The sequence below is a fragment of the Muscardinus avellanarius genome, assembly GCF_963383645.1.
Source record: "Muscardinus avellanarius genome assembly, chromosome: 2".
In the NCBI taxonomy this organism is placed as follows: Eukaryota; Metazoa; Chordata; class Mammalia; order Rodentia; family Gliridae; genus Muscardinus; species Muscardinus avellanarius.
This window is the reverse complement of record NC_137787.1, coordinates 67,042,168-67,063,498: the sequence shown is the minus strand read 5'-3', so window position 1 is coordinate 67,063,498 and position 21,331 is coordinate 67,042,168. Positions and strand designations below refer to the sequence as shown.

General features: G+C 38.0%; 1 protein-coding gene across 2 annotated transcripts in view; it reads left to right on the top strand.

The window, feature by feature from the left end:
- The window catches only part of CERS6 (ceramide synthase 6), a gene marked incomplete at both ends in the record, with an annotated part of 306,258 nt that overhangs the window by 244,796 nt on the left and 40,131 nt on the right, over window positions 1-21,331 (top strand). For both annotated transcript variants that reach the window (XM_080719887.1, XM_080719886.1), the window contains 2 exons: window positions 12,189-12,317; window positions 14,755-14,861. In XM_080719887.1, coding sequence (XP_080576013.1) covers window positions 12,189-12,317; window positions 14,755-14,861 — 236 coding nt within the window. The remainder of the gene's footprint in view (window positions 1-12,188; window positions 12,318-14,754; window positions 14,862-21,331) is intronic.

Below are 21,331 nucleotides of genomic sequence, written 5' to 3'. Positions count from 1 at the left end.
GTTGTAATTATAATTGACCATGAGACTTTTTGTGGTATTAGGGACTGAATGCAGGGACATTCTTCCTCCAATCTATATTCTCAGCCATTTTATTTATTTATTTATTTTGTTTTGAAATAGAATCTTAATCTGAGAGTGGTGGTGTATCCTTGTAATCCCAGCATTTGGGAGACTGAGAAAGAAGGATCACAGTTCACAGACAGCCTCGGTTAATTAGTGATACCCTTTGCAAATCAGTGAGACCCTGTTTCAAAATAAAGAATAAAAAATAGGGCTGGGGGTGTATCTCGGAGGTAGAATGCCCCTGGACTCCATCCCCAGTAACACACACACACACACACACACACACACACACACACACACACACCACAGAAAGAAATAGGATCTAAGTTGCTAAGGCTATCCTTGAACCTGCAATCATCCTGTCTCAACCCCCCCCCCCAGGTGCTGGGATTACAAGGCTATACCACCACACCCAGCTGACCATGAGACTTTTGATAGAAGTACTTAACAGAACTCTTTATTTATAGTTTACAGTTTACTTGAATTTTGAGAGTAATATTTAATGGATTACTTCAGAATATCTGTGAAAATTAAATTTCTTACACATTCTTTGTCAGAAGAAAATGTGAAGTTGGCCATGACACTATGAGGTTTTCACATATCAGATGGCATGACTTAGTTTCCCATGTTCACCCTCTGATGTCACTCTAAAACAGGGCTTTTCGGTAAAGAGCCAAATACTATTTTAAACTTGTGGGACTAGTAGTCTCTGGTGAAACTACTCATCTCTGCCACTGTAGCAAGAAAACTATCATAGACAAAAGGCCAATGGGCATAGGAGTGTTCCAATAAAACTTTATTTGCAAATACAAATTTGGCCCTTTGCCTGCCTCTTCTCTGTCATGGAATAACCTGATGAACAGTGTGTGTGTGTGTGTGTGTGTGTGTGTGTGTGTGTGTGTGTGTGTGTGTGTTTTGAACACAGGGGTGTTCTACTTCGGAACTCCATTTTATTTATTTATTTTGAAACAGTGTCTTGTTAAATTACTCAGGCTGATCTTGAATCTGCAATCCTCCTGTCTAAACTTCTCAAGTACTGGAATTACAGGCATGCATCACCACACCTAGCTCTGATGTGCATATTTGGTGAGCAGTAGAGAAGCCAAATTTAAGAAAGGCTAGTAGAAATATTTAAATCACATTAGTGCATATTTTTAAAACATTTTGAGCCTGGTGTCGTGTCACTTGCCTATAATCAGAGTACTTGGGAGGCTGAAACAGGAGGACTGCAGATTCAAAGCCAGCCTCGGCAACTTAGTGAGAACTTTAGCAACTTAGCAAGACCCTGTTTCCAAATTTAAAAAAAAAAAAAAAACAGAGCTGGGGTATAGCTCAGAGGATTTAATCCCCAGCACCACACACACACACACACACACACACACACACACACACACTCACTCACAAACATTTCTAAAGTAACCATAGTAAATTAAAATCTTTAAGCAAATAATTTCTCAACATCTACTGATTTTAGAGTGATGTCTGTGTGTGAAAGTTATCTCCTCCAAGGACCTAATCCTGTGTGATGAGAAAACGCAATCTATTGAAAAAAATGTTGAAATAAATTTGACTTTAGATTTAGTGAGAGTTAGTTTTTATTTGCAGGTTGCATTTAGGAAATGGAAACAACTTGCTCGTTCCTGATAGGACTCCTCCACTTTATAACTGTATAGATGTTTCTCACATAAGTCACACTTTTTACTCCTGTAACATTTTGCCATAAGTACCCAGCAGTGCACGAGTGATAGATGAGAATAACAGGGGACTTTAGTTTTCTTCTTGTCATCATCATGCTAGAGATTGAACCCAGAGCTTTGAGCTTGCTAGGCAAGTGCCCTACCACTGAGCTACATCTCCAGCCCTTTTTAAAATTTCTTTTAATTCTTTGTATTTTGAGACAGGGTCTCACTAAGTTTCCCATGTGTCCTTGAATTCTCAATTGTCCTGACTCAGCCACCCAGGTAGCTAACATTACCAGTGTGCGCCATTATGCCCAACTTTACAGTTTTCAGGAATCTCGTTATTTGAAATATCTTGTTTTTAAATGGTTCACTTAATGAATTCTCTTTAACAATGAGCCAGAGTTCAAGGCCAGTTAAAATATAACAACCAGATAAATTGTAGATTTCAGATACTCGAAGGTTATAAGTATATCACCACATGCTCAGTAAGAGAAAGGTATAATTTTCCTCAAATTGTCAAATGCAGGGCAACTCCACATCAGCTGATTTCTCTAAACCCTTTGAATAATACTTCATTTTAGTCATTGTCTCAAGACCTAGACAGTTTTTAGCCTTGTGTTTCTTTGTTTTACTCTATTTTACTTTAACCAAAATTGTTTAAGTTTTAAAACTTGTGCTTCAGCCGGGCGTGGTGGTGCACGGTTGTAATCCTCATGCTTGGGAGGCGGAGACAGGAGGATTGCGCAGGTTCAAAGCCGGCCGCACTGGCTTAAGAGACCCTGTTTCCAAAAATAAAAAAGTATAAAATAGGTGTGGGAGTGTAGCCCGGAGGTAGAAGTGCTTCCAGGAACCCCAGTACCATCAAAAAATAAAATACAAATAAAAATAAAAATAATAAAACTTGTGCTACTTGTTAGTTATTTTAGAAATCTCCTGAAGTCAGGACAAAACAGCTAATTACACCTTTATGAATTTCTAATGCTATGTGTCATTTTTTGCTTTAGTAATTTATTTTGGTTGAACATTTTACTAATATTAAGATTTATTAGTAAGCTGGGCATGGTGGCACACGCTTGTAATCCCAGCTTTCGGGAGGCTGAGACAGGAGGATCACGGTTCACGGCCAGCCTCAGCTACTCAGTGAGGCTCTCTGCAACTTAGTGAGACCCTGTTTCAAAATAAAGAATAAAAAATAGGGCAGGGGGTGTAGCTCAGAGGTCAAATGCCCCTGAATTCCATCCCCAAACCCGCAAAAAAAAAAATTTATTAGTGCCCTACTTTAGGGTTATGTGTTTTGGAAAGATTATATATATTATATACGGCATGAATATAAATAGAACCTTAATAATAATACATTGTATAATAGATAATTTTATAATTTATTACATGACATATTGTCTATTATATAATTATTAAATGTTATATAAGGCTATATATATATTCATGCTATTAATCAAGATTTTAGCAGACCATCTCCAAAGGTTAGTACCTCTTATATTTTCGTTTCACTCAGTGGAAACACTGTTTAGCTGCAGTTATTTTTGGTGGATGTAACTTTTTGAAATCCTCACTTTCTCTGTGTGTTTATTTGTTCTGGAACAGAGATGGAGCCCAAATGGTAGCGCACGTGCACAGAGCCACGTTGCATACTTAAAATCCACTTCCTGCACAACCATCGTGCCTCCGACATTCTGAATTTTACATCTACTTTGCAAAATTCCAGATGACGGAAAAGAAAAAGTATTTGTTATTGAACTCTGGAAAGAAGAATATCTAACTCTCTTAAAAGCCATACAAATTCTTATATGCCTTGACAGTTCAAATATGAAACTATTTTTAAAAGAGGATTGAAGACTTGTTATTACTGCAGTTGCCACAAAATCAAATCAACTTTAAACAAGATGCTATCTTTCTATTTTCTAGAGTCTGAATTGAATTGGTAACATGGTCCTAAGTGATTTAAATTCATATGAGTTAGATTGCAAGTTTATTAATTATGTGCATTAATTGTATTACATTAGGAAGCTAATACATGTCATTACATCTGAGAGAGAAGAGCCTTTTTTTGCCTAACACTTAGGAAGTGTTTCATATTCTTCACCATCTGTGCACATCTAAATCAACCATCAATTAAAATTTTGGTGGTCTTCTTCCTTTTATGAGGAGACTCACTAATGTTTCTCTTTATTCACTTGTAATGATTATCCCCAAAAAAGACTGTATAAAATTATTAATATTGTATCCAGTAGATATGAATTTAGGCAACCAGTTTCTTGGCATAGTGTGTATATATGTCTTTTATTTATTTTTATTTATTTAATTGCTAGGATATATTATTTCGTGTTTAGAAATTGATTTGTAAGACCAATAATCCTTTTGTGATTTGAAGAAAATTCTCATTTTAGCCAATTTTTAAATCCTGATTTTTCTGTGTTAACTTTTTTAGAATTGTAATGCACATACTTTTCTTCTCTACATGTAAAATTAAACAGACTTTCATTTTGAAGCTATAACAGTAATAGAGTGCTAAGTCATATCACTGCATTCTTGAGTTGGGAGAGATTAATGTAAGACTTTGTGAATTAGTAAAAGGAAACTAATACCATCAGTTTTATTAATATTTTATATACTTTTATTGGCACAGTGTGGTCACACAGCATAGTGAGGTTGAAGTGATAGAAATGTTCCTGCAGACTGCACCTGGTGGGCCTCCCTCAGAATCCTTCCCTCCCCTCCCTGTATGTCAGTGAGATTGGCACTTGATACCTTCATGTGCGGACATAACATGCTTTGAGCGTTTCCTTCCTCAAGCCTCCTTCTACTCATCCCCCTGCCCTCCCCGAGCCCCTCCCGCTGCTCTGGTCTCTCCGCATTTATTGGAAGCTCCTTGTTTTCTATTTTCTCTCTATCTTCTGCATATAAGAGAAAATGTGCAGTCCTGCCCCTCTGAGACTGGCTGATCTCACTAAGCATAATACTGTCTGGTTTCATCCATTTTTTCTGAAAATGACATAATTTCTTTTTGGATGAGTAAAATCTGTTGTGTATATATGCCTTAGTGTGTGTGTGTGTCTGTGTGTGTGTGTGTGGTGTGTGAAACGTGTCACTAGGGATTAAACCCTGGGGCATTCTGCCTCTGAGCTGCACTCTAGCCCATATTATTTTATTTTGAAACAGGGTCTGGCTAAGTTGCTGAGACTGGCCTTAAACCCGCCACCCTCCTGTCTCATTCTCCCAAGTACATATTACAGAAATGCACCACCACAGCCCACCAGCATGCCACTTTTTCTTTATTCATTCATCTCTTGATGGACAGATTGATTCCATAATTTGGAATTATGGTTCCATAATTTAGTTGTTGTGAATTGTGCTTCAATAAATAGGAGGATGCATATTTACAGTAGTATTTTGACTTTCTTTTGGAAAGATGCCGAGGAGTGATATAGCTGGACCATGGTGGTTCCATCCTTAGTGTTTTGAGGAACCTCCATCCTGATCTCCAGAGTGACTGTTCTCATTTATACTTCCACCAACAGCGAATAAGAGTTCCTGTCTCCCTATGTCCTTGCCAGTATTTCTTGTTGTTTGTATTCTTCATGATTGCCATTCTAACTAGAATCTTAGAATAATTTAATTTACATTTCCCTGATTGCTAATGATGTTTAACTTCTTTTGATATACTTGTTGATTGTTTGTATTTTCTCTTTTGAAATGTGACCATTCAGTTCAACTGCCCATTTTTAATTGGAGTTTTCAGTGTTGAGTTTTTTTTAGTTCATTGAGTTTTTGGGGGGTTTTTTTGTTTGTTTTTTTAGTTCTTTGTATATTCTAGATATTAGTCTTCTACCAGAGGAGTAGCTGGTAAAGATTTATCCATTCTGTAGGTTTTTTCTTTATATTGGCTTTGGGGTATGTGTGTGTGTGTGTGTGTGTGTTACTGGGGATGGAACCCAGGGGCATTCTACCTCCAAGCTATACCCCCAGCCCTATTTTATGCTTTATTTTGAAACAGGGTCTCACTACGTTGTGGAGGGCCTCACAAGTTGTTGAGGCTGGCCACAAACCTGCAATCCTCCTCTCTCGGACTCCCAATTACTAGGATTATAAGCATACACCACCATGCTTGGCGATTGTTTTTTGTTTGTTTGTTTTTCGTGTGTTTGTTTTTGTTTTGTTTTGTTTTTGCTATGCAGAAACTTTATTCTGTGATGCCATCCCATTTACTGGTTCTTAGTTTTATTTTCTGAGCCTTATGGGTTGTATCAAGGATGTCGCAACCAGTGCTTATATGAAGAGGGTCCTATGTTTTCTTCTTTTCTTCTAATAGTTAAAAATTTCTGGTCTAATTTCTAAGTCTTTGATTCACCTTGAGTTGGCTTTTTTTTTTAATTGGTACTGGGGATTGAACCCAGGGGCATTCTACTTCTGAGATATACCCCCCAGGCCTATTTTATTTTTATTCTGAAACAGGGTCTCACTAGGTTGCCAAAGCCTCACTAAGTTGCTGAGCCTGGCCATGAACCTGCAATCCTCCTGCATTACCCTCCCAAGTCCTAGGATCACAGGTGTGTGCCACCACACCCAGCTTGAGTTGGCTGACTCTTATGCAGCATGAGAGATAAAGGTCTAATTTCCTTTACATATGGATATTTAGCTTTCCCAACATCATTTGTCGGAAAGATTATTTTTCTTTAGTGTATGTTTTTGGCACCTATGTAAAAAAATCAGCTGGCTTTAAGTGTGAGGATTTGTGTCTGTATCTTCTGTCCTATTAGTCTGTTTGCTCTTATGCCAATCCCATGATGTTTTTGTTACTATCGCTCTATAGTATAATTTGACATTGGATATCATGATGCCTGCAGTGTGGTTTTTATTGCTCAGAATTGCTTTGGCTGTTTGGGATCCTTTGTTCTTCCATATAAATTTTAGGACCTTTTTTTTTTCCTAGCTCTGTGAAAAATGACATTGATATTTTGATAGGAATTGTATTGAATCTGTAGATAACTTTTGGTAGTATGGCCATTTTAACAATGTTCATTCTGCCTACTCTAGAACATGGGAGATCTTTCCATCTTCTAATGTCTAATTTCTTTCTTCAGTGTTCTATAATTTTTAAGTAGAGGTCTTTTAGCACATTGGCTAGATTTATTTCTAATTAACTTTTAGATTATTGTGAGTGGAATTGTTTTTCAGATTTGTTACTGGGTTTGTGGCTGGTTCATAGAAAATATTGACTTTTGTAAATTTTTTTTATCCAACTACTTTGCTGAATTTATCAGCTCTAGAAGTCCTCTAATTGAGTATTTTTGGGTCTTCTAAGTGTAGGATCATGTCATCTGCAAGCAGAGATCATTCACTTCTTCTTTCCTTATTTGTATTCCTTTAGTTTCTTTTTCAAGTACTGTGTTGAAAATGAATGGTTATACTGGGCATCCTCGCCTTACAGATGTGTTTTTTAAAATGAGAATGGACAGATTTTGTTTTTGCAAAGACAAGTACATCCAGATTGTTTCTTTGAAGATTTTGTGACCATTGTGAAGGGAATGTATCCTATAGATCATGAGACCTCTATCTTACTGAGAGGTTGATCTCTCTGGCCTTTTAAGGATAATGTTTTGTTGTGCATAAAATTTCCCAAGAGAACTAAATTAAAGATGCTGTTTCTCATTTTAGCATTTGGAGTTGAAGCCCAAGTATTGGGTAAAATTGTACCTATATCTAGCAGTTTCTGTCATGGACACTATACAGAACAGATTAAAAACCCGTTCTAGATACCCTAAATATTGTTTGGAAATATAATATGGGAAAGTAGCCTTGTTTTTGCCACTTTGGGTATTAGAATGGATGGCTTGTCCTCTCATTCTTTCATTTCAGAGGTTTTTTGAGTCTGAGACTTTTTTCCTCCTGTACTGATCATTAACCCAAGAGAAGCCACCAAAATTGGGTCTGAGGTCCGGGTGAACACCAGACAGAAAACATAGAAGGAGGCTTTGGAGATGACAAGTGACTGTGTCCAGAAATAATGTGACAGAACAGCAGGAGGTCAGAGGTGTCACCAAGATGGAGTGCCCGGGCAGCCTGTTTTGAATAAGTGATCAATCTGCAGTCTAAGAGCCAACAAGAAATCAAAATCTCTTCACTTACTTGCTTCAACTGAAAATGCAGGAAAACAGTTTTTAACCTGAAATGCTGGTATTCTTTCAGCCAAGCCTTTTCCTACATACGCACTAATCACTTTCAGCAAGCAGAGGAAACTTTTCAATCCTGCACTGATAAAATCCAAATCGACAGTTTGTTTAAAAACTGTTATAATGGGTTGATTTGCTGCCTACTCAAAGAAAAGTATTGGGGTGGGAGGTTTTGAGTAACACACTTAAAATAAACACGGTGTGGCTATATTAAAGGTATTTCATTGTATCTAATGCTTTCTGAAGCAGAAATGTAAAAGACAAAATCCATTATTTCTACTTCTTTATATTCATACAAAAATGACTATAATGAAAACTAGTCTATTGCTATGGGCCTAACTGTGAGCTCCAAAGTAATAAAACAAGTGTTTTCTAGGACCAAGGGATTTATATGCAAAATTCATCTTCACAAAGGAATCTTTGTCTGAAAAAACAAGGCTTTTATTTTTAAAGGAGTCTTGCTCTATTCAAGGGCATTGTGTGGTTACTGACATTTTTATCAGATGTGAATTAGGAATCCTAATTACAAAATGGTCCTAATCTTCCAGAAGTGTTTTAATCAATTTGTGTGTATTCTTAAAAAATTAAATAGGAAAAAAACTCTTCTTTGATGAGCCAAAAGCAGTTATTCAGGCCTGAAAAATGGCAAATGTGTGGAGTATTGTTCTGGTTAGGTGCTCAGCTGGTTAGACCTCAAAATCTGTGTATTGAAGATGGGCTAATATAAATTCACTGAACTGTTCAATTAAGCACTGTATGTTTAATTTAATTACTTTTAAGAAAGTTTGAAATATCCGTTGATAGGGGTTAGCTCTTACTGTAATTGAGCCATTGTTTTGAGGCAGCTACTGTCTGGCAGAGAAGGGTACCCCAGGTGATCAAACCTAAAGAACAACCACCTGGAGAGAACAGATCTCATCTTCTTGTGGAAAACATCATCAAAACAATTCTTTTTTTTCTCCTCCTCTTCTTCTTCTTCTTCTTCTTCTTCTTCTTCTTCTTCTTCTTCTTCTTCTTCTTCTTCTTCTTCTTCTTCTTCTTTTTTTTAGTGGACCCAGAGGAATTCTGTTTCCAAGTGACACCTCCCATCCCTATTTTATTTATTTATTTATTTATTTATTTTTATTTTGAAACAGGGTCTCACTAAGTTGCTGAGGGTGGCCTTGAATCTATAATCCTCCTTTCCCAGACTCCAAAGTACTGGGATTACTTGAGAGGCATGTGCCAGCACATCTGGCATCTGTGCCATTCCTAGTGTATGCTGAAATCATCTTGGAATTGTCTAACTTTAATGATTTAGGAAAGCTCTAGATACTACAAAAATGTCAGAATTTCAAAAGTAGCTAAAACTGGTAGCTGCACCAGTATGCGATTACTCATTAAACTTGGAGTACTGTCATAGTTTCTCATCTGCCGTTGAGCTGAGAACTGATGTAAATGTGACTCTACAGGAAGGCGTGGAGGTGGGCCAACAGATGGCGTGATTTTGCAATACTCAGCTCTGCTGTGAGCAGCTAGAATTAACCGAGGCAGAATAGATTATTCTTCTGACCATGTCATCTTACTGTGACTGGTTTGGAGATGAGGTCAATTGAAGATAAGAAAAATATTTTCATTTCATTTTATAAATTACCTGACCTTTTTGAAGAAACTACTGTGTTGTTTATATCAGTAATGAATCACTACATATGATTATTCATAAATGCTGCCCAGGGGAGAAAAGTAACCCCGGACATGGTCACTAGAGTGTACATAGAACTTGCGGAAGTTGACTCTTCAAATCTCAAACTGTAGTAACACCAGCTGCTACTGAGCTACCGAGCAGAGGATGTGTATGCGTGATCTTTCTGACATGTGTGTGCACTCTTTCCCTCTCTAATTTATACAGGTAGAAATTGCTACAGCAACCAAACCTAGAATTTTACAATTCTAATCTGGTCTCTTAATTATAAAATTAGGAAATTGATGCCCTTATTAAAAATTACAAGATTACAAGGTGAAGCCTGGATTACAAATCAACTCCCAGGCACGGTGTGTTCCATAATTGTTCATTGACTTAAATAAGATGCAAACATTCTTCAGAAGTCTAGTCATGTCAGCAAAACTCTGGTTTTGCATTGTGGGACATTAGTTTAAAAGTATGTATTGTCCTGCCGGGCATGGTGGGGCACGCTTGTAATCCCCACGCTTGGGAGGCAGAGACAGGAGGATTGCGCAGGTTCGAAGCCAGCCGCGCTGGCTTAAGAGACCCTGTTCCCAAATAAAAATATAAAAATAGATCTGGGAGTGTAGCCTGGAGGTAGAAGGGTTTCCAGGATCCCCAGTACCACCAAAAATAAAATAAAATAAGGTATTGTCCTTAACCACAGGCAAACTGGCCAAAAAAACTCACATTTTGTGTGTGTGTGGGGGGGGGGGGGTGTGCTGGGGATGTAACCGAGGGGCATTCTACCTCCGAACTACACCCCAGCCCTATTTTTAGTATTTACTCTTTGAAACAGGGTCTCACTGAGTTACAAAGGGCCGCACTTAACTAGCTGAGGCTGTCTACAAACCACAGTCCTCCTATCTCAGCCCCCCAAGTACTGGGATTACAGGCGTGCACCACCATACCAGAGTACCCCACAGTTTTTTAGTTGAACTGGAAAACAGATGTCTGAGTTGTGGAAAGGTGACTACAGAACCAGCATAAATGAGTGCGGCCCCAAGACCCTTTTGTCCAGTGTGCCAGGGACAAGGGAAGCAGCCAGGAAAATGAAATGTCTGCAGAAAGAACAAGGCTTTGATAACAAATTTTCATTGAGTGGGTAACTTGTAGACAACAGAAATTATTTTCTCCTGGTTCTGGAATCTGGGAAGTCCAAGCTCCAGGCATCGGCCAACTTGGGTCTAGTGAGACATTGGGTCTGGTTCTTAGATGGCACTTTTGAGCTGTCTTTACATGGTGGAAGAGCAAGGTGGTTTTCTGGAGCCTCTTATCAAGGCACTAATTCCACTCCTGAGGGTTCTGACCCCATGACCTAACCACCCCCTACAGGCTCTACCTCCTAACATCATCACCCTGGGCATTAGAGTTCTATCGTATGAGCCGGGCGTGGTGGCACAGGCTTGCAATCCCAGCATTCAGGAGGCAGAGACGGGAGGATCGCTGTTCATGGACAGCCTCAGCTACTACTTAGTGAGGCCCTTCACAACTCAGTGAGACCCTGTTTCAAACATAAAAAGGACTAAAAGATAGGGCTGGGGTATAGCTCGGAGGTAGAATGCCTCTGGGTTCCATCCCCAGTACCACACACACACACACACACACACACATCTATCGTATGAATTTGAGGGCAAGGGCAGACACAAGCATTCAGACCACAGCACCACCTTAAACCTTGCTATGTGGCTTTTCAGACTTCCTGTAGCCAGCAGACTCTCAGGTGTGAGAGCCATGCAGTGCCTTTGTCCTCTGACCCGAGCCAGCTGTCCCTTCAGAGGTGCCACTTGCTGGCCAGAACTTAACTACAGAAATGGCCACCACTAGTAAAAGAAATGTTCCAACTGCACTGCTGCCCCTGAAATCTTCCTAAAGCTTGTGTTCAATGGCTTCTGTTTCTGTGACTAACATGCCCCAGATAAACGTAGAAGGAGGAAAGGTTTGCTTTGGCCTCTGGTTTCAGCTTACAGTGTGTGGCCAGTAGGCCTGTTGCTTTTGGACCCACTGCAGATCAGTACATTATGGGGTGGGAGGTATGTGGTAGAGGGAGCTGCTCACCCCACGGCAGCCAGGAAGTGAGGAAGAAAGAGACTAGACGGATCTGAGGCCCCGATACCCCCTTCAAGGGCACACCCCGGAAACCTAACTTCCTCCCTCTGGGCTCTACCTCCTTAAGGTTTCATCACCTCCCAGTAGTAGCATGGGCTGAGATCCAAGTCTTTAATACACGCGTCTTTGGGGAACATTTTCCAAACCATGTCAGAGTTCACGACCACATAGTGCCCTTCTTCACTTGACTCCTGGGGAAATTTCTCCCATAGCGATGCATTCTTTGGCTTTTGTGAAGCACCTTTTGTCCCGGCATTGGTCACATTCTCCATAGTCACAAGTGTCCTGTATGGTGGATACCCAGCGCGCAGGAATCATGTCTTGTTCATTTTAGTATCCCCGGGCTATAGAGGTTCTCAGGAAGTATGGTTTCAGGGACTGGATGAGCACAAGTGCCATTGTGTTGCCAAGCCCTAATATGGCTGTGCTTTTTCTTTCCTCAAGGACTTTGGCATCATGTTCCTGCACCACCTCGCAACTATTTCCTTGATTACCTTTTCATATGTCAACAACATGGCCCGAGTAGGGACCCTGGTTTTTTGTCTTCACGACTCAGCTGATGCTCTTCTAGAGGTAAAAAAAAAAAAAAAAAAAAAAAAAATCCTTCATCTTTAAGAATACAAAATCCAGAGTTGGTGAAGTCTCCAAGACCAGCAGTTCTATTCACTAGGTGGTGCTTTGAAACTGCAGTGGGTTTCTTTGTAAGTTACACTGGTGAAAATAAGACCTTTGTGTATTAACTTTTATACTAATTATAGTTATACTTTACTAAGAGAATGATGAAAACTTTCACTAGTCCGTGTTTAAAAGATTGATTTTACACTGGGGAAATTATTGTTTTAATAGATTTTATTTATGTCTTATTCTAATTTATCTAACAATTACATGTAACTCAGTTTAGTTGTTAATGAAAGCTTTACATCCCAATAAAATTAAGTAGGTTAGTTTTTATTACCAATATACATATTATTCTAGTGTTTTATGGTGAAGAGGACATATGAATTGCAAATTACATGTAGAAACTGTGCAAATAATTTACCATAATAATGTTATATAATTAAAATGCTATATAGTAGAAGTCTTTTTACTTTATATTAAACAATTAGTATAACTTGTCAAAATTAACTTAAAAATAGTATAAAATCTATGTAGAAAAAGTCTTAGAATCCATACTCTGACTTTTTAAAATTCTTGTTGGCCCCATAGTTTTGCTACCTTTGAAGCATTTATCATTACTGTGAATAGAGAAGTGACTTCAAATAATGATGTGGTTGCAATATAGATCCAAATTCTATAAAATTGAATCTACCGTAGAGACACTTATTTAAAGTTTAGCATATATACAGCAATTTATTAAACATTCTGATCCCTTTAATATTATGAAAATGAAAAATAGTTCTACAATGGGCTACTTAATTCTGGTGCTATAATTCTTAAGCAGTTCAAACTAAATTCTACTCGGCATAGTTTTTATAAGGAAAAATAGGTGTTTAATGAGGACAGTCCCCTGGAACTCAACTATTATTTGGTTAAGTCCTATTCACTTAGAAGCAGAAATTTATTCAGCAACCTATGGTTTTGAAATCAATCCACTACAAGAAGCCAAATTTAATCCCTGTGGCAGTTGCTGGCATAAAGCTTGGTAGAGTTGTGATTGAGAAGGTGTTGGTTGCATTGTCATCCATCCTTTTATCCAGAAAAGAAAGGCAACCCAAAAATCTCAGTCATGTGATTTAAAAGCAAACGTTCTTCATCACCTGCATTTTCTTTGACATTATAAAAATGCTTGAGATTCTCAATTAATGAGATGTTTAAAATGGGATCAACAGCCTTAGATATTCCTGAAAAGTGGATGCTATTACTTACTTATTAACCACTGATAGATGAATGTAAAAGAAGTACGTAGTTTACCTAGCCAGAAGAAGGCAGAGATACCTTTTCTTTCAACACAGTTTGTGGTATTATATCTAAAGTGTTCATGAAATTAAAAGTTCATAATCCTGGCTCCCACTTTGTTCCTCTTAGGAACACATTTCTTTCATAGTGGTGTGCTGTGCTTAAAACTATTAAATTTTAAGCTTGAGTATACTGTCCACAATCTTTCCAAGTATAAAAATAATGTTATGAATACAGAAGATATCTTCAATTTATAACTGTGTGTAGGTGCCGTGAGTGCTTACATAAAAAAAAGTAAGAAGTGATCAAGCCAGTTGCCATTTTCAGTCTCATCTGTTCTTAATTAGAATCATAAATGGTAGAGAAAGGGGATATGATTTCTTCCCTAGACAAATTTAGAACATAAAAAAGCAGTTATTTAAGTCACTGTCGTAAATTATTAGAGTACTTCTCACAGACACTTTGAACATTAGTGAATTTCATCTCGAAAATGACCAGTAATGTAACTACAGATTCTAAATAAATGAATCAGTTGAAATAACATGGTCTTGACACTTTCCTTCTTTCTAAGTTTATGAGAATATGTGAAGATACTGTTTCCTGAGTACTGCCTGTGGCTGTTTAAATAAAACCCAGAATTCTAAGTAGAAAAAAAGACAAATGCAGAAAAGCTCCCTATGCTCTCTGTTAAGTTTGTGGTCTCAGTATTTGGGATTTGGTAAAGGTTTAAAGGATTATGTAGCACTTTCTATTTTTATCTGTTATACCAAATTTTTGTTTTGGTGTCTCTGGCTTTTCTAATATCATCTGTAATGCAAAAATTTCTTATTTTTCCTCTCTGTTTTCCTGAAATCAACCATATAATTGAATTTTCAGGTTGCTGAATATTTTATTAAATCTGTGACAGTCAGTAGATCTACATATGGGTAATGCTGCCTTTCACTCAAGTTATGGGTAATTTATAACTGCTGATGTATGACGCATGGCGTTTTAAAGTAGCACGTAGTTTTATGTACCTGGTAAGCTATATCTTATAGGGGACCCATGCATATTGAAAGAAACTTATATTTATCAGTTCAACTAAATTAATATGTTGCATTTCTTCCTTTTATAGGTTGCCAAAATGGCAAATTATGCCAAATTTCAGAAAATGTGTGACCTCCTGTTTGTTATGTTTGCCATGGTTTTTATCACCACACGGCTGGGTATATTTCCTCTCTGGTGAGTATGCCAGCCTTCTTTCTGATCAAGCCACTCCTTCCAAATAAACTTTACAGAACAGTTTCCTTTTGAATTTCACTAACAAATACTTAGAAGTTTAAAGATAATGGAGTATGACTAAAAAAAAAAAATAGTTTGATTTCTTTTTCCAAGAGAGAGAGTGGGATTCTGTTTTAACATTTCCCACAGCATAGTTCAAGAAGGATGTGGCTGATATCCATAGGTTCCTTCATTTTAGCATCTCTATTCTAGAATATGAGTCAAGAACCTCAGCCCTGAAACTTTGAATTAAGAAATGAAGATGGTTTTGCAACCAGGTGCATATGAGGACTGTCCTTTTCAGGGGTTCACAAAGGGCTGACCCAAGGGCAGCAGGGCATGGTGGTGTGCTCCTGGAATCCTAGTACCTGGGAAAATGAGACAGGAGTATTGCAGATTTGAAGACAATCTCACCAAGTAGTTGAGATGTGCATCAACCTAGCAAACCCTGTTTCAAAATGAAAATAAAATAGGGCTAAGTGTGTAGCTTAGAGGTAGAATGCCCCTAGGTTCAATGCACAGTACCACATACACAAAATAAAGAAAAAATGCATACTGCTGGGCCACACCTCAGACCTACTGAGTTAGAAATTCTAGAAATGGGACCATAATTCTCCTGTACGCAAAGTTTGAAAACCACTATCTTATGTAATTCTCATTAGCTCCATTTACAGCTACAACAGATGGAAAGTAAAACTCAAAAATCACCTCTGAGATTCTCTGTGACCCCTTAATGTCTAAATGGCTTTTCTTTTGGTGAGGGCTGAGAAAAAGATATGACAGATTTTGCTGGAATTTGACAGTCCTTTCCATAGGAAATAGGTCCACTCTCATTAACATTTTTCTGGAAGACTATTACTTGATCTAAAAGTATTACTTGAAGTCTACCATTGATGGTAGACTTTTTTCTTCTGAGAGGTTAATTTCAGTGGGAAATTTGAGCTATGGGAATTGGAGAAAGTAGAGAAATGAAGGGCCTTTGGCCCCAATAGAAAAATAACAATAATAAAATCAGGACCTTTAAGTGCATAATGTCTATCCCTGGGCTTCTGTTCCCATACTCGCATGCACTCACCCACACACACATGCACATGGCCTCTCCTGAAGCTCACAGACCTTTTGGACACTTATCTATTGTGAAAATCATTTCCAAGTAGCAGCGCTGTGTATTGGCAACAGACATTTACAAAGCCTCATTATAGTTTAATGTGATTGCAGGTAGAAAACACTGAAGTAATTTTGAATATAATGTGTCTATAATTATCTCAGGGTTGGAGCTCTTTCAAGATCATTATCAGAACTAATGGTAAAAATTTAAATAGGAAAAAATTCAAGTAAAATCCAGGGAATAATTTGTCAGAGGAATAACAAAAAGCTTTTCCTTAGAATTTCTGAGAACCTGAGTTTTAAGGGCATATTTCTCACTACCGAGTTCTTTTCTTTGCTTCCTTCCCTTTAAGGGTAGAATTAAAATTGAGATGAATCTCATCTTTCCTCAAGTTAATATATAAAAGCTCTTGAGGTGCAGACATCAGTGAGTTACCTACAACATAGATTTGCAGAAAGAAATTCTGTCGAGCTCCCCTTAAGATCAATCACTCAAGGCCAATGATGGTGACCTATGCTACCTGCAAAGACAAGTGCTTGTAACAACATATAAAACAAGAGCTTCTGGGAAACTGGATTGATTGATTGATTGATTTTTGTAGTGCTGGGGATTTATTTATTTATTTATTTATTTATTTATTTATTTATTGGTGGTACTGGGGTTCCTGGAAGCCCATCTACCTCCGCGCTACACTCCAAGACCTATTTTATAGGTTTTATTTGGAAACAGGGTCTCTTAAGCCAGCACGGCTGGCTTCGAACCTGTGTGATCCTCCTGTCTCTGCCTCCCAAGCGCAGGGATTACAAGTGTGCGCCACCACGCCCAGCAGTACTGGGGATTTAACCCAAGGACATTCTACCTCCAAGCTATACACCCAGGCCTATTTATTAGTCTTTATTTTGAAACAGGATCTCACTAAGTTGCTGAGACCCTCACTAAGTAGCTGAGGCTGGCAACAAAGCTACAATCCTCCTGTCTCAGCCTCCCAAGTACTGGGATTAAAAGCATGTGCCATCGCATCTAGTTTGCAGCTGTTTCTTAAGGACAACTTGAGAATAAAATTATTTTTATTGCTTGTAATAAAAATACTTTGTACCTGTTGCCATTGTAGTGCATATAATAAATAATAAAATCTTTTTCTGATATGTCAGATATGAATAAAATCATTTTACATACATCTAGTACTTATGTTAGTGCCTGAATGGACTTTGTTTGGATTCTACTAGGACATAATTAGCATTATTATTATCTAAAACTTTCACATAAATGATAATAACAACTAGTATTTTAAGTATTTTTCTTAATACTAGAAAATTATTTAAAAATCCCTTTTATACTAAAGAATCCTAAAGTTGGGCACCACCTTTCGGGTTTCAGCTTTAAGGCCCCTACTTCCTCTCCCCATAAGAACTCTTCTGTCTACTTTGCTGATGGACATCATCTTACATGAAATAAGACCTGGGAAGCTACGTGTGGTGGTACAAGCTTGTAATCCTAGTACTTGGGAGGCTGAGACAGGAGGATCACACCTTGACCCCCAACCTCAACTACTTAATGAGGCTCTTTGCAACTCAGTGAGACCCTGTTTCAAAATAAAGAATAAAAAATAGGGCTAGAGAATGCCTCTGGGTCTAATCCTCAGTACTGGGTGGTGGTGGTGGGGAGAGGACCCTGATTCTTACAACTTTTTGTGTGTGTGTGTGTGGTGGTGGGGATGGAACCCAGGGGCATTCGACCTCTGAGATACACCCCCAGCCCTATTTTTTATTCTTTATTTTGAAACAGGGTCTCACTGAATTGCAAAAGGCCTCACCAAGTAGCTGAGGCTGTCCACAAATCGTGATCCTCCTGTCTCACCCTCCCAATGCTGGATTACAAGCATGCGCCACCACGCCTGGCCTCTTATAATTTCTAAGTTAAGTATTCAATCTATTTAGAACCTCCTAAATCTATATATGAGAGGGGGGAGGGAGAGAGGGGAAGAGAGGGAGAGAGGGAAAGAGGGAGAGAGAGAGAGAGAGAGAGAGAGAGAGAGAGAGAGAGAGAGAGAAGAGGGTTTAGATTCTCAGAGATCTGTGATTTCTAAACTTCAAAAGAAAGGAAGTTATCTTTATAGCAAGGTATCTCTCTGTGGACTGTAGTTGTGTTAGAAATGACTTCTTTCTTTATAGATGCTCTGCTTAAACCTTTCCAAAGTAATTTTGTATTGCTTTTGTAATTAAAATTTTTAATTTAAAAAGATTTAGATATTTTCTCTCACCTAGATAATTAACTATATTAGGAGTAAAGATTTACTTTTTCAGCAGGGTCCTGGCAACTTAGTGAGACTTTCACAAACCTAGTGAGGTGCTGTAAGAAACACAAAGGGCTCAGGGTATATCTCTGAGATAGAATGCCCCTAAGTTCTGGCCCCCATAACAAACAAAAAGAAAGACTTACTTTGCATGGATACTAGCATATGAATTTTTATATCAACTTCATTGGAATATAATTTACATGCCATAAATTTACTCATTGTAAAGTACACAATTCAGTATGCTATAATGTATTCACAAATCTATGCAACCAACACAATTAATTTTAGAACTTTTATCTCCCCAGAAGATAGACCCATTAGAAGTCATTCTTCATTTTTCCCTCCCAGTAGGTTTTGGCAGTGATCAATCTGCCTTCTGTCTCTGTGTATTTGCCTATTCTGGGCATTTTATATAAATTGTTTCATATGATGTATTTTTTTGTGATTGGCTCTTTTCAAAGAACCTGATATTTTCAAGGTTTACTTATGTGGGAGTATGTATCAGTACCTCTTTCCTTCTTGTTGCTGATAATATTCTGTGTGAATATGCCATACTTTATTTATCCATTCATTAGGTGATCAACCTTTGGATTTTTCCACTATTTGGCTATTATAAAAATGTTGTTATCAATATTTGTATATAATTTTTAGTGTGAAAACATGTTTTCTGTTCCCTTGGGCATATACCATGGAATAGAATCTCTAGATTTTATGGTAGATCTATGTTTGACTTTTGAAGCTTTACTAACTCTTTATCAAAACTGTGACACCATTTACAGTCCTACCAGCAATGCAGGAGGGTTTCACTTTTTCCATATCTTTACCAACACTTCTTCTTATCTGTCTTTTTTATTTATCTTATATTTACTCATTGATTGATTGATTGATTGATTGATTGATTGATTTGCAGTACTAGGGATTGAACCCAGAGGCATTCTACCTCTAATCTATACCCCAAGCCCTATTTTATTTTTATTTTGAAACAGGTTCTCACTAGATCAATGAGAGTCTTCCTACTTGCTGAGGTGATCCTCAAACTTGTGATCCTCCTGTCTCAGCCTCCCAAGAACTGGAATTACAAGTGTCCACTGCCACATCTGGCTTTTTTTTTTAATTCATCCTAGTAGGTTTGAAGTGGTATCTTCTTGTGGTTTTGATTTGCATGTCAAATATTTTATCTATTCTTAATTTGACTGTCTTTTTCTTGTTGTAAGGGTTTATTATATTTAATTACATAAATGATAAGTCACTTAGACATATAATTAGAAAATATTTCTTCTTCCTGAAGGTTGTCTTTTTATTTTCTTTGATGGGTCCTTCAGAGTGCAAAAGTTTTTAATTTTGATAAAATTAAACTTATTTTTATGTCACTTACGGTCTTGGTGTTATAGATAAGAAACCATTGCCAAATTCAAGATCTTGAGGATTTCCTCTGAGTTTTTTTCTAAGAGTTTTATAGTGTTAACTCTTCCACTCAGGTCTGTGCTGTGCTTGAGATAATTTTCTTATGCAGTGAACAGTAGTAATTCAGTCTCATTCTTGTGCACAAAGCCATTCAGGCCTCTGCATATCATTTTTTAATGGACTCTTGGTCTTCTGATGACCATCTTTATTATGTAACTGCAATGGAGTGAACTCTTCTTTGCCACATTCCTGATGTACTGCTCTTCTGCTTACTGCTTTTGACCCATTTCTGCCTCTGAAATCACTCATTTTATCCTCAGTTGAGTCATCCATCCTGTCTGGGAACTCTGTACTCATAAGACAGGAAACAGAGACACTTTTCTGTCCAGAGATGTCTGGGGACACACCCCGCCCCCTCCACATGCCCTGGCCCTGCCTACCTGTGACCTGTGTGTTTTGGAGGAAGGGTAATTAAAGTTACCGTTGCTCCTCTTGACACCCCCCCCCCCCGTTTGCACTGAATTCCATGCCTCACCTTTTGTTGTCCCCAGATTTTTGTTGTATGCATGATTGAGGGAGCAGACTTTGGAAAAGACCATCCACCTCTAAAGCCTGTCCCCCTAATTCCACAGGTCAGTAATTGCAGGCGTTCTGCCTCTAGCTGTCACAGTTTACCTCCAAATATCATCCCCTTTAATCCTAGCTCTCACCCCAATATCTACTTTATACACAACCCAGAAAATATTTTAAAACAAAAGAAAGCCAGAAAAACTCCTGTGCCCCCTTATCTGCTCTCTTCATCAAGATAAGTGTTGTAAATTCCTCCAGTCCCCTTTTTCTCAGCTTTCCTGCTCCCCTTTCTCTAACCCTGAATTTTATTGTATCAAATCTGTGAAAGTTATATCAGTTCTTCCTAATGTAGGCATGTAGGTCTCTCTGCCATTTCTTAGTAACACATTGTTATTCTGAGTTACTCTTCTTATGATCTATCTTATGATGACTCTGAGGTAATCTGATTAGTAGTATCTGGATTTCCTTATTATCTTATCTCACTTTTCTTAATCACAGTTTACTAACCCAAACTTCTGGAATTGTGACTGTCCTGGAAGCCAGGCTCCTTGGTCTGTGTTTCTTCTTGGTATAATGTTCTCCTGCAATAGTCACATGATTATTTGCCAAAATGTGAATTAACATATGGACAGGTTTACTATACCAAGAGTTTTAGTGGAGGCTCAGGATTTATCTTGTGGAAATTATTTTCTAACATTTTCACATATTTGATTTTTCCTTTGTTTAATGTTAACTGTGGCCGGGCATGGTGGCACACACTTGTAATTCCCGCACTTGGGAGGCAGAGACAGGAGGATCGCGCAGGTTCAAAGCCAGCCATGCTGGCTTAAGAGACCCTATTTCCAAATAAAAAAGCATAAAATAGGTCTGGGAGTGTATCCCGGAGGTAGAAGGGTTTCCAGGAACCCTGGTATCACAAAAAATGTTATCTGTGGATTCAGGTAATTTCACTGTTATACAATATGAAATAGAATATGAAATAGACTTTCAAACTTATACCTATCCCAAATATATACTTATTTATTCCAGACAGTTTTATACATAGCCAGGACC